Source organism: Staurois parvus, unplaced genomic scaffold, assembly GCF_062004578.1.
Source record: "Staurois parvus isolate SC_StPar_1 unplaced genomic scaffold, SC_StPar_1.0 ptg000002l, whole genome shotgun sequence".
Classification (NCBI taxonomy): Eukaryota; Metazoa; Chordata; class Amphibia; order Anura; family Ranidae; genus Staurois; species Staurois parvus.
This window is the reverse complement of record NW_028317798.1, coordinates 2,622,501-2,635,858: the sequence shown is the minus strand read 5'-3', so window position 1 is coordinate 2,635,858 and position 13,358 is coordinate 2,622,501. Positions and strand designations below refer to the sequence as shown.

The following is a 13,358-nucleotide window of genomic DNA, read 5'->3' as shown; positions in this document are numbered from 1 at the left end:
AAAATGTATTTCACAAAAAATTTCAATGAAAGAAAAAAAAAATAGTTTTTAAGTTTATGATTTTGTGTTGGGCTGCATTCATAGCTCCCGTGGGCCACAGGTTGGACACCCCTGCTGTATACATTCAAAGCTGACTTTATAGAACGGTGTGCGTTAAGTTATCTATTAATAAATTGTTCATTATGGGACCAGGCACTGGTAATCTCACATATTGTACACTTAGATTTTAGATTAAAAAAAGGCAGACGGTGATACAAGTATGTGAATAAGGGTTGGGGAGGAATGATGGGAGGCGGGTAGGATAATGAATAGAGGAAACGGTGAGATAGGGAGAGGAGATAGGTAGAAGGGATACTGTCCCGTCACAGCAACTTTGTTGTCTTGGTGATTGTATCAGAACAGTTTGAGTTAAAACTTACGTCTTTTAGGGTCTATATCAATGCTGGACAATTCCTGGCCATCATGGTGACCGTAAAAAACCCTTCGTTACGAGGTCATTGAGAAAGTAAAGTGTGGGAATATTGTGTAGGGAGAGGAGTGGCACTCCTCATTCAGCTACTGGACAACAGACAGATCCTTGGCAGGGAAGAGGCCACTGGTGCAGCTGACAGATCTGAGCCAAAACTGCCAGTGAAGAACGAGGTGAGCCAGGGAGGGGGTAGTAGGTCCATCTTTAGGTCATGAAAACACTTTGCAGCGAATTGCTGGAGTAGTGTGTATATGTATACACACACACGGCGACACTCCCAAACAGCAAAAATTACATCAGCATGTTGGGGAAAAAACAATACTCAAATGCTCTCTTCCCTCTCTCAAGCTGAGATTTGTCTGCTCCAGGATAAAGACTTGCACTGTAATAGGAAACTGTGCTGTGTGCAGAGGGGTCCCCTCCAGCTGACTTTCTGTTATAAACCCCTCTCCTCTTATTTGACTGAAATAATAGTGTGTACCTGTTTTTTGGAACATTTGCCATTTTACATTGCTCCTTATAGTTTAGAGCTGATCTATTGGTAAAGTAACAGTCCAGTCTGTAATTTTACATTTAACCATACAAATAAAGTTAAAAAAACAAAAGAAGAAAAAAAAAACAAAAAAAAAAAACAGAGCAAATGTTTTCCTTTTAAAGTGTTACTAAGCACAGGACCCTACATTCACTATATCTGGTCTCCCACAGTACACAGAACATGGAAATGCAATTATTTTAGTAAATATTAACTGCTAAATATCTTCGCTCATCAGCAGTTAGAACAGTCTTGTGACTTCTATCAGTGTTCAGCAGAACACTGGTTAATCTTGTAGGAGTTTTCATTCTCCCCTGATTGTCCTATGAGGTGGCATGACCCTTGACTCTGTCTGGACCGTGCTGATTGGCCCTGTGCTAATCACATGCACCCTCCCAAAGAAAAAAACTCTAGCCATACACACTAAACTGAACTTGTGCAGAGTGACTCCTAGAGCTCTGTACTATCAGCAGATGGATTATGAACAGTAGAAGGAAAGGATCAGAGAAGACAAGATCCTTTTTACACAATGCAGGACTAACCCCTTAGGTTCCGCAATGAGTATAACAAGCATGCTTTACTGCATATACATGCTGATTTTACTGTTGTGGGTTTAGTAACACTTTAATTAGTGTTGGGTTAACAATGTATCTTCCATCCACCTACAGTATAGAGTCATATTCAGGTTGCGTAGTGCTGCTCCTAGTTTTGGGGGAAGTTTGTTCACACCTGGTCTATGCGCCCTTAATTCCTAAGAAAGATGAACGGGATACGAAGTCTGAACTTTTCATATCCCTTTAGATGATCAATGTGGACCACATGTTTTAAAACTTGTCTATGTTGTCTCTATCTAGGTCTATAAGTTGTTCCATGCATACCATGTCATTCATTGGGTAGGCCCATTCTGCAATCAATGGGATATATGGGGATTTCAAAGGTCTTCAAATTGTCTGACATTAAGGCCTGGTTAACACCTATGCGTTCTTTAGTGCTTTTTGTAGAAACGAACTACAGTCCATTTAACATGGTTTCCTATGGGGCGGGGTCAAATCTATGCATTTTTGAGCAGCTGCGTTTTAGAAAGGGTCAGGGACTTGAAATGCAAAAAAATAGCATTTTTAGTACAATACAATTCAATAAAAATTCTGATAAAACGCATGTAGTGCATTCTGCATTTTTATTCTGCTCAGCAACACAAAAAACATTTCCCCTTTAAAAAAAAAAAAAAAAAAATGCAAAACGCGGTAAAAACACAAAGCAATATGCAAAAAGCATTGCAAAAAAGGATCAAAAGCAAAATGCATTGGTGTGAACCAAGCCTAAAGAGAAAAATTCCTAGTTAATACTTATTGGCAGTAGACGTAGAGCGCAGGACGATTATTAGCAAAGTTAAGTTCCTGGTGTTCAACTAAAACGGTCCTGGCTGGAAGGCTGGATTGTCTAGGTGGGAGTCAGTGGACTCAGAGACAAGGGAGAACTGACAACCTGTGTTCCTGTGCTAATAACACGCAGGCTTATTTAGAAAACCCACACAAGAAAAATTAACCACTTGCCCTCCGCCCTATAGCAGAAATACTGCTACAGGGCGCCAGGTCTGCGAAAAAACGCATATATACGTGATTCGAATTCCCAAGTAGGGGGCATGCATGCGCACCACCCTACCCGAGCCACTATTGGCAGCTAGAAATATCAATCACTGGGTCCCGGCTGTTGATTCCCAGCCAGCACTCAGCGACCGTTGGGAAAACTGAAGGGGGGAGACATGGGTGTAAACACAGGTCTCTTTCCTGTCAGCAAGGACATGCTATTTTGTATCTCTGCACAGCAGAGAGATACAAAACAGCATGCCTCCCAAGTAAAACACAGCACACATTAAAACACACACAGCACATTGTTAACCCTTTGATCACCCCAGATGTTAACCCCTTTCCTGCGTAGTGTCATTAGTACAGTGTCAGTGCTTTTTATTAGCACTGATCACTGTATTAGTTTCACTGGGGATGTCAGTGGCAGTTAGTTCCCACACAATGTCAGAACGCCCGTCGCAGTCTGGCTATAAGTCACTGATAGCCGCCATTACTAGTATAAAAAAAATTAAAATGAAAATTTCAGTATATATACACACATCACCATTTTGTAGACCCTATAACTTTCACATAAACAAATTAATTTACACTTATTCAGACTTTTTTTTTCAGCAAAGACATGCAGCAGAATACATTTTGGCCTAAATTTAAGAAGAAATGTGATTATTTACTTTTTATAATTGGACATGCTTTTATAGAAAAAAGTCAAAAATATTGTTTATGTTTCAAAATTGGCAGTCTTTTTTTGTTTATAGCGCAAAAAGTAAACGCAGAGGTGATCAAATACCACTGAAAGAAAGCTCTATTTGTGGGGAAAAAAGGACATGCACTTCTCATTAATGTACAGCTTTGCATGACCACGCAATTGTCAGTTAAAGTACAGCAGCGCCAAATCGCAACAGATGGCCTGGGCAGGAAGGGGGGGGGGGTAAATCTATAAAATATCATAAAGCCGAATTTTGTCCCTAGAAGGGCAAGATTAAACAGTTTTCAGCAACCTTTTGTTGAGTGAAAAAATAGACCTGCGCCTACAATAAATGTTCCCTTTTTGGAGGGAGGGTACAGCTTGATTCCTTGCTGAGGTCTACTGCAGCCCAGAACCCCAGAAAGAAGATTATTTCCCCCATGATTGAAAAAACTGCTGGACATCTTTTCAGCTAAGCCCTTGGTGTCACCCAGATGAAAAATCCACAAGAGTAAAATAGTCCAACAACTGCATCTCCTTACTGCATTCTCCACAAGAATATATAGACAAGATAGCACCAGAAGTTAAGCTGAAAAGTTGAGCTCAGTGTGCTATAGTTTTGCTCAGGGTCCAGTGATATCTGAAGCACAACAGCTGTGAAAAAAATATATAAGGACTGGGACTGAACAGTGTAAAGGTACATACTAATGACATCAAATAAAAATCTAATATTTAACTCATTTGACCCATGGGGGTTTATTTACTAAAGCTGGAGAGTCCAAAATCAGACTCCTTTCTGCCTAGAAACCAATCAGCTTCTAACCTCAGCTTGTTCAATGAAGCTTTGGCAATGAAACCTGGAAGCTGATTGGTTTCTATGCAGAAGTGAGTCTGATTTTGGACTCTCCAGCTTTAGTGAATAAACCCCACAATGTCTTAAGAAAAAGAAAGATGAATAAAATTAACTGTACTCACCCATTGTAACATAGGGTAGCCTATCTGTTGATCCATGTGGGTAAATGCTATACAGATGAGGGCCTGTACAGTCAACCCCACCAAGCACAAGTGCAGCACCAATGTAGCCTTGATACCTGTTGGCCAAAGGAAAAAAAAAAAAACACAATGTTACCATTCTGAAATTAGACAATTGCATTTTTCCTGTACTACACTAAAAGATATGTCACTCAATGAACAATAAGAAATATGGACCTACTAAGAAAACTAATCACCCATTCACACTTGAGCATTTTGGAGCTTTGAGCTACAAATCACTCAACAAGCCAAATCCGATCATTTTAAATTGCCCTTGTTCACGTGTGAGCATGCAGGTGTCCATAGCAGATGCATGAGGTGCTTTTGAAGCAAACTGAAGCAGACTAGGGCATTATTAGGCCCCATTATCTTCAGTGGTAGCATGTAAAAACCCGCATTGTTTAGGTGCTCCCAAAAAAAAACAAAAAAAAACCCATAACTACTGGAACAAAATATGCCCCAAAGGAGCTTGTGTCCTATCTAGTTGCCGAGGCAATATTGTGTCTTTTTGCATGTGTTTAGGTATAATACTTACTGGGTATTACTGAACAGACTTTAACCCACCGCCCCCCCTTCCTGACCAGGCCATTTTTTTGGCGATACGGCGCTGCGTTCTTTTAACTGACAACTGTGCGATCCTGCAACGCTGTACATGTAATGACATTTTTTTCCCACAAATAGAGCTTTCTTTCGGTGGTATTTGATCACCTCTGCGGTTTTAATTTCTTGTGCAATAAACAAAAAAAGACTGACAATTTTGAAAAAAAAAAAACCCAATATTTTTTACTTTTTGCTATAAAACATATCCAATAAAAAAAAAGACAATTTTGAAAAAAAAAAATAATATTTTTGACTTTTTGCTATAAAACATATCCAATAAAAAAATAAAAACAAATCAAATCTATTAAAAAATTTAGGCCAAAATGTTTTCTGCTACGTGTCTTGCTAAAAAAAAAAAAATTCTGAATACGTGTAAATTAATTGGTTTATGTGAAAGTTATAGTGTCTACAAATGGCGGTATATATACTGGCATTTTCTTTTACTAGTAATGGCGTCGATCAGCGCCTTATAGCGGGACTGCGGTGGGCATTCTGACACTGGGTGGGAACCAACTTTTGACCACTGACATCTTCAGTGACCAGAGCTAATAAAAAGCACTGACACAACACTAATGACACTGGTCAGGAAGGGGTTAACATCTGGGGCGATCAAAGAATTAACAGTGTGCAGTGTGTGTTTTACTTGGGAGACCTGCTGCTGTGCAGAGACACACAAAGCAATATGTCCATGCTGACAGGAGAGAGACGTGTTTACACACAGGTCTCTCCCCAGTCAGCTTTCTCCGATTGCCGAGTGCCAGCTGGGAATAGCTGGCCGGAACCCGGTGATTGACATCCCTAGCCACCAATAGCTGTGCGGGTAGAGCAGCACACACCCCCTACCCAGAAATGCAAATCACGTATATATACACGTGATTTTCCAAAGCTCTGGTGCCCTGTAGCAGTACTGCTGCTACAGAGCGGACGAAAAGTGTTTTTTTTTTTTTTTTTTCCTTAACTTTGTTTTAAATAACTTTAATCGTAACCATACATAATCATTATGATTAAAGTCATGCAGGCTGAAACGTGTCAACTTACTGTCTATGTGAACTGTACACTGTGGTTTCCTGAAAAAAGCAAGATTTTAGAGCATCGGTTGTGCGGATCACCTCTATGGATGATTGTATGAAGGTACAGTATATATTGTACTATACAGGGCTCAATAGTCTGAAGTATGGAATATATAACAAGTCTCTACAGACTGCAGTAGTGTGGGCCAAGGAGCATATAGAACTGCACAGAAATTGTAATAGATCACAGCACATACTCCATATTGTGGGAGATGATCTAAAATAGGGGAATACTAAGCTTACTCCATGGTTCTGCAGCAGTCCACTGCTCCGTTCTCCAGAACCAGAAGCAATGCAGGACTACTGGTGGTTCCTAATCCTGCACTCTACACAGAGATCAGCGAAAAAAATGGCAACAAGACCAGTCAGAGACCAGCAAGAAGAGCAACTTCAGGGGGCTGGCGGTCTCAATATAGGGCTAGAGAGAAGGAACACTGCATCACTGTGGATGAGGGAAAGTATCTCTCTGTTTTTCATTTATGCTTTAAAGTTAAAATATTCTAAAAGTATCATGAAATCATCTGATGAAATCATGTCACATTATGCGTCTTACTTCCTAGCTCACAAATTGCCTAAAAAGGAGGTATTGCTGCAAAGGCTCCAGCTAGTGCAAAACATTCAATATGCAGGATACAAGAAAAATGTGGAATTCTAATCAGCTGTAATGGGTGGAGGAACATCACTGAACATTACAGCTCCAGCTCACACTAGTACTCAGCTATACAAACTTGAGATTTGAGATTGTAATATCCTAAATATTAAGAATCTTGGAGAAATAAAAAATATGAATAGCAGTAAAGATTGCTACAGATGAAAAATGGACTTAAAACAAAATTGTAGAGCATGTACCTGAATCTGATTTATCAACACTACTAGCATGCTGCAATCTCCCACACTAGCAATAATGTATAAAGACACCCAGTCACCCCCTTTCCTACCGGGCACTTATACCCCCCTTCCTGCCCAGGCCAATTGTCAGCTTTCAGTGCTGTCACACTTTGAATGACAATTGCGCAGTCATGCGACACTGTACCTATATGAAATTTTTATCATTTTTTCAAAGAAATAGAGCTTTCTTTTAGTGGTATTTAATCGCCACTGGGTGTTTTATTTTTTGCACGATAAACAAAAAAAGAGCAAAAAATTTGGAAAAAAAAAAAAGTTTCTTTGTTTCTATTATAACATTTTGCAAATACCGTATTTTTCGCTCCATAAGACGCACCTAGGTTTTAGAGGCAGAAAACAGGAAAAAAAATTCTGAACTAATGGACTGCAGACAGCACAGGGATGACCAGAGACTGCGGACAGCACAGGGATGACCAGAGACTGCGGACAGCACAGGGATGACCAGAGACTGCGGACAGTACAGATGACTGCTGACCTTTAGGGAGGTGGGTGTCAGGGCAGGGCTGTGGAACGGACAGGTAGGCCTAGTGGCAGGGTAAGGCACTGGCTGACGACAACCACCACCAACAGACCGAAGTCCCTCAGGGCGCGGAGTCTAAGTCCCAGGCTGCCCTTCACCAGGGCCCCTGATGGTGGGGATGGACTTGACGCAGCCAGGAACCAGGTCGCGGCCCCCGAGACACCCCGGCTGCGGTAATGGCCGCCGCCAATGGCGTGTAGCTGGTGAGAATGACAATAGCGTAGTCAGGCAAGCCGAGTCGACAACAACAGGACAAAACAGTACAGAATAGTAGACAGAGAATCACAGGTCACGGGCCGGGTTCAGCAACGGAAGGTCAGATCGAAGGAAAACACAGAGAATGGTCTTAGTCACAAGCCGAGTCAGAATACCAGAAGAGTCACGAGCGTATACACAGAGCTGTAGCAAGACAAAGACACAAGTGCAAAGAGCATGTGCGGATCACAGGCTTATATGTACTCAGCCACACCCCTCTGGGGGATGGACCTCAGAGACCTGAAGGCATAAAAGCTTCCCACCATGCTCAGCAGAAATCCAAGATGGATGCCAGCACATGGAGTAACATAACCTCTGGGAAAAGGTAGGACCTTGACAGTGGGGAGCGGGTACCTGAATTTGACAGGTACCCGCTCTTACTTCCGCAGAGTTTTTGTTTGATCTTACCTGTTCCTCGATCCAGCCGCATGCTGTCTTCCCGGCTTCTGTAATGGCACTCGGCATGACAGCCGGGTGCCCAGTGCGCATGAGCGAGAAGCACTTGCGCTTTGTGATTGGTCCGGCGGCTTCTGGGATCTGTCATGTGTCCCAGGTACCGCCTTACCATTCACAAAAAGCACCGCTTCTTGCACATGCGCACTTGGCATCCGGCTGTCATGGCCAGTGCCATGTCAAATTCAGGTACCCGCTCCCCACCTCCCCAAAGGTCAGCAGTCATCTCCATAAGGTCCCGCTGCAGAGCTGAGCGGCCGGCCCAGTATTCTGACACGGCCGCGGTGGAAATACCGGACCGGCCGCTCCATATGATGCACTGACATTTTCCCCCCTTTTTTGGGGGGAAAAAAGTGCGTCTTATGGAGCGAAAAATACGGTAGGTAATTTTTTTCCTTCACTGATGTGCATTGATGAGGCTGCACTGATAGGAGGCACCGATTGGAGGCACTGATGAGGGGCACTGATCACTTCTGTGACAGCGTGAGGAAAGTGCAGCTGATAACCGGCAACTGTATTAACCCGGTGATCTGCTGTGTCATTGCACACATCTGATCACGTGGTAAAAGGCTGCTGTGATTGGTCATTTACCGTATCATGTGATCAACTGTGTCCATAGGACACAAAGATCAACGGCAGCGTGAAGGGGGCGTGTTGTGGGATGTCTATGGACGTCGTCCCAGAACTAGACAACTGCGCAGTAGCCGTCTTTCGGCTATAGCGTGGTAGAAAGAGGTTAAAGTGGTTGTAAAGGCTAAAGGTTTTTTACCTTCACGCATTGTATGCAAGAAGGTAAAAAAACCTTCTGTGTGCAGCAGCCCTCCCTAATACTTACCAGAGCCACATCATGATCCAGCAATGTGCACAAGAGCCACAGCTATAGTAAATATAGAGGTGAGCTGTGGGTCCCAAGGTTAAAAGGCATGAGGCCTGGTATAGTTCAGGAAAAGGAAGCTGCAGGCTAGTTGCAGAAGGGCAGGCCGATGAGGTTAAGCCGCACACCCGCAAGTTTGAACCCTGACATCTTGTGGGTGGCCAGGGAATTGAATCTTTTAGGGGAACAAAAGGCTTTTTACTGTGGTGCTCCAGTTAAGCACATTTCAATGTGAGTGCAATTTATATTTTAATAAATAATGATGGGAAATGTTGATACGCTATGATGGTGTATTCTTTCTGAAATTTGGAGCATTTGTAGGAAATTGAGTTACATCAGGAACTGGAGGCAGGAGAGTGTAGGTTAAGGGAAAGGAGGATTCACATGCCTGTGGCGATAAGGGCACTGAGAGAAAGCAAGATTTGCACAATTTTACACTGACAGATGGGAGGATAACCATATACAATAGAAGGACAATCTTTTTATACAAACATATTGTATTTAGGTATTACGTTTATGGATTTTTGGTACCATCACACTTTGTGTGGTGTGCACAAGTTTCACTACTATATGCATAAGACACTGTGGAATGCGATATTAAGTGGTGATGTGTGAAAGCGCTGTACTTTGTTAATATTGGACTCTGATGTATTTGTGGAAACGCATATAGTGTCAGCAGCAGTCTACAGTAGAGAACATATTAGGGTGACATAATTGCACTGAAGCATATTTGGTTTAGAAGTTGCAGTTTAGCCGTCATCCCTTTGTTAGCCATCCAACCTACATGCCTGGATAGGGCTCTGAATTTTCAAGGGTATGAATTCCCCCCCCATGTATGTGCATCCCCCAAACATGTTATTCAACTCTTTTAAAGCTTACATCAGTGGGGGGGGTATTTCACAAGCTGAAGGTTGGCTTTCTGATGAATGTGAGATGGCTGTATATCTGCCCGATTGCTTTCTCTGACCCCATGCTTCTGTCCACCTGCTGGCCTGAGAACCTTATGGCGAATGTTACTGGATGGAGGGGAAAGAGACCAGCAAACATTCATCCAGCGATCTCCACTGGCTGCAAAAAATCTGGATGTAACATGTATAATGTCATTTTCATTTTCTGGTGTCTTATTCCCTGGCCACTGTGGCCTAGGAAGAAGCTAACGCAGCACAATCTGTGCTCCATTAGCGAGCAGGTGAGAACAATGGGTCATGGATGGGTGTTCCAGCATGACAATGACCCAAAACACAAAGACAAGGCAACAAAGGAGTAGCTCAAGAAGAAGCACATTAAGGTCCTGGAGTGGCCTAGCCAGTCTCCAGACCTTAATCCGATTGAAAATCTGTGGAGGGAGCTGAAAGTTCGAGTTGCCAAACATCAGCCACCAAACCTGAATGACTTGGAGAGGATCTGACAAGAGGAGTGGGACAAAATCCCTCCTGAGATGTGTGCAAACCTGGTGGCCAACTACAGGAAACGTCTAACCTCTGATTGCCAACAAGGGATTTGCCACCAAGTACTAAGTCATGTTTTGTGAAGGGGATCAAATACTTATTTCCCTCATGAACATGCAAATCAGTGCAACATTTGTTAGACATGCATTTCTTTAGAATTTTTTGTTGCTATTTTGTCTCTCAGTGTTACAATACACCTACCATTCGATTTTTAGACTGATCATTTCTTTGTGAGTGTGCAAACATTTAAAATCAGCAGGGGATCAAATACTTATTTACGTCATTGTATATACACACGTGATTTTGAGCACCGCTACCGTCCTGTAGCAGTATTTCTGCTATGGGGTGGCACTAAAGCGGTTAAGAACTCTGTGCAGGGAAGATCAGCATCTGAACCCAGAGGATCTGGAGGCTGACAGACTTGAGGTAATACAAGGCATTACAAAATACATTTCAAGTAAAGGTTTACCGGTATTGTGCATTATATTCAGAACGATTATATTCATGCAAAAAAGTCTCAGCCTTTAGTACTACTTTACTATTAAAGATTAATAGTCTTATGTTGAATGTATATCACCCGAGACATGTAGTTCTGGGCAGGTAGTTTTTTTTATTATCCTTCAGCCCTGCTGCGGGCAAGCAGCAGGGCTCACCTGTCAGGTGGAAGCATTCGGGAGGCAGCACTGATGCCGATTGCTTCCACACAGTGCCAGCCTCCGCGATGTGAACTGCATAACATTCAGGGGAGACATCCAGGGTCTTTTAGACCCAGCATGAAACTTGCACATTTCCTAACTGGCAGAAGAACAGGACGCAGTATTACACTATGGGAAGTTCTGTTTGTGTCCTATATGACGTTTGAGAGGAGGTGGAGTGGAAGTCCTGTGATCCCTTGCTGAGCTGCCTGGATTAAAGGATTGCCTTTGAGGAGAGCTATAGCCTTGTGGCCCTGTGTGGGTCAAGGTGGGGAGGTGAGCAGGCATTGCTGCCATTGGAGGATTCCTTTTTGAGCACTAGAAGTGAAGATCACTGAGTGTTGTCACATTATTGCATGGACTTTTTTTGCTTATTTTAGGCACAGTGTTGTTTTTTATGTATTTATCACAAGAAACAGTGGATTTAATATATAATTAATTTTTTTATGGAATATTTTGATATATGGTTCGTCACAGAAATTAATAATCACTTATTTTGATTAAGAATCAGTTTTATTAATTCCAATTTTATAGGTTTGTCACTATTTATCACGGAGAGATAGAGATAGAGATATAGAGATATAGAGATATAGAGATATAGAGATATAGAGATATAGAGATATAGAGATATAGAGATATAGAGATATAGATATATAGATATATAGAGATAGATATATAGATATATAGATATATAGATATATAGATATAGAGAGATAGAGATATATAGATAGATATATATATATATATGTATAGATAGATATATATATATATGTATAGATAGATATATATATATATGTATAGATAGATATATATATATATATGTATAGATAGATATATATATATAGGTATAGATAGATATAGATATATAGGTATAGATAGATATAGATATATAGGTATAGATAGATATAGATATATATATATAGATATAGATATATATAGATATATATAGATATATATAGATAGATATATATATAGAGATAGATAGAGAGAGAGAGAGAGAGAGAGAGAGAGAGAGAGTGATAGATAGATAGATAGATAGATAGATAGATAGATAGATAGATAGATAGATTATTATTATTATTATTATTCAGTATTTATAAAGCGCCAATAGTTCGCTCAGCGCTGTACATTACAAAGGGGGACAGAACATGTGACAGAACAATACCAATACAATGCAAAACATGAGGGGATCGAGGGCCCTGCTCTTTCAAGCTTACAATCTAGGAGGGAGGGGATGGTGGCACAGGAGGAGATAGCTGTGGGGGATGGAGTGGTAGGAAGAGTGGAGGAGGTCGGCAAGTTAGCAGGGGGCGGGGTAGGCTTCCCTGAAGAGATGGGTTTTCAGGGTGCGCCTAAAGGAGAGGAGAGTAGGTGATAATCTGATGGGTTGGGGCAGGGAGTTCCAGAGGATGGGTGACACCCTGGAGAAGTCCTGGAGGCGGGCATGGGAGGAGGAGACCAGGGAACTAGAGAGAAGGAGGTCTTGTGAGGAGCGGAGTGTGCGTGCTGGGCGGTACTTGGATATTAGGTCAGTGATGTAGTTCGGGGCAGTATGGTGGACAGCTTTGTACGTCAGTGTTAGGATTTTGAATTTGATCCGTTGCGCAATCGGAAGCCAGTGGAGGGATTGGCAGAGGGGGGTGGCGGAAACGGAGCGGTTGGAAAGGTGAATGAGTCTGGCAGCCGTATTCAGGATGGACTGAAGCGGGGATAGCCAGCGGCGAGGCAGGCCAGTGAGGAGGGAGTTGCAGTAGTCGAGTCGCGATATGATGAGGGAGTGGATGAGCTGTTTAGTGGTTTCTGGAGTTAGGAACGTGCGGATTTTGGCGATGTTGCGGAGGTGGAGTCTGCATGAGTTTGTTAAAGAGTGGACTTGGGGCTGGAAGGATAGGTTGGAGTCCAAAATGACACCAAGTACTCTGGCCTGCGGGGCGGGTTTGATGGTGGCGTTGTTGGACATGATGGAGAAGTCAATGGGGGGTGGTGTCCGGGCTGGAGGGAAGACAAGAAACTCGGTTTTGGAGAGGTTCAGTTTAAGGAAGTGGAGCGACATCCAGTCTGATATGTCGCTCAACAGGTGTGTGATTCGGGCGGAGACCGAGGGGGTGAGGTGGGGGGTTGAGAGATAGATTTGTGTGTCGTCGGCATAGAGGTGGTAGTTGAAGCCGTGAGAGTGTATGAGTTGGCCAAGGGAGGAGGTGTAGATGGAGAAGAGAAGGGGCCCGAGGACAGA

The 13,358-nt window shown here is 42.5% G+C and overlaps 1 protein-coding gene across 1 annotated transcript in view; it reads right to left on the bottom strand.

Annotated features, from left to right (window-relative positions):
- LOC149474726 (proteasome subunit beta type-7-like) overlaps positions 1 to 13,358 on the bottom strand; it is a 122,669-nt gene that overhangs the window by 72,636 nt on the left and 36,675 nt on the right. The window contains exon 5 of the mRNA XM_089666417.1: positions 4,248 to 4,363. Within this exon, the coding sequence (XP_089522543.1) occupies positions 4,248 to 4,363 (116 nt within the window). The remainder of the gene's footprint in view (positions 1 to 4,247; positions 4,364 to 13,358) is intronic.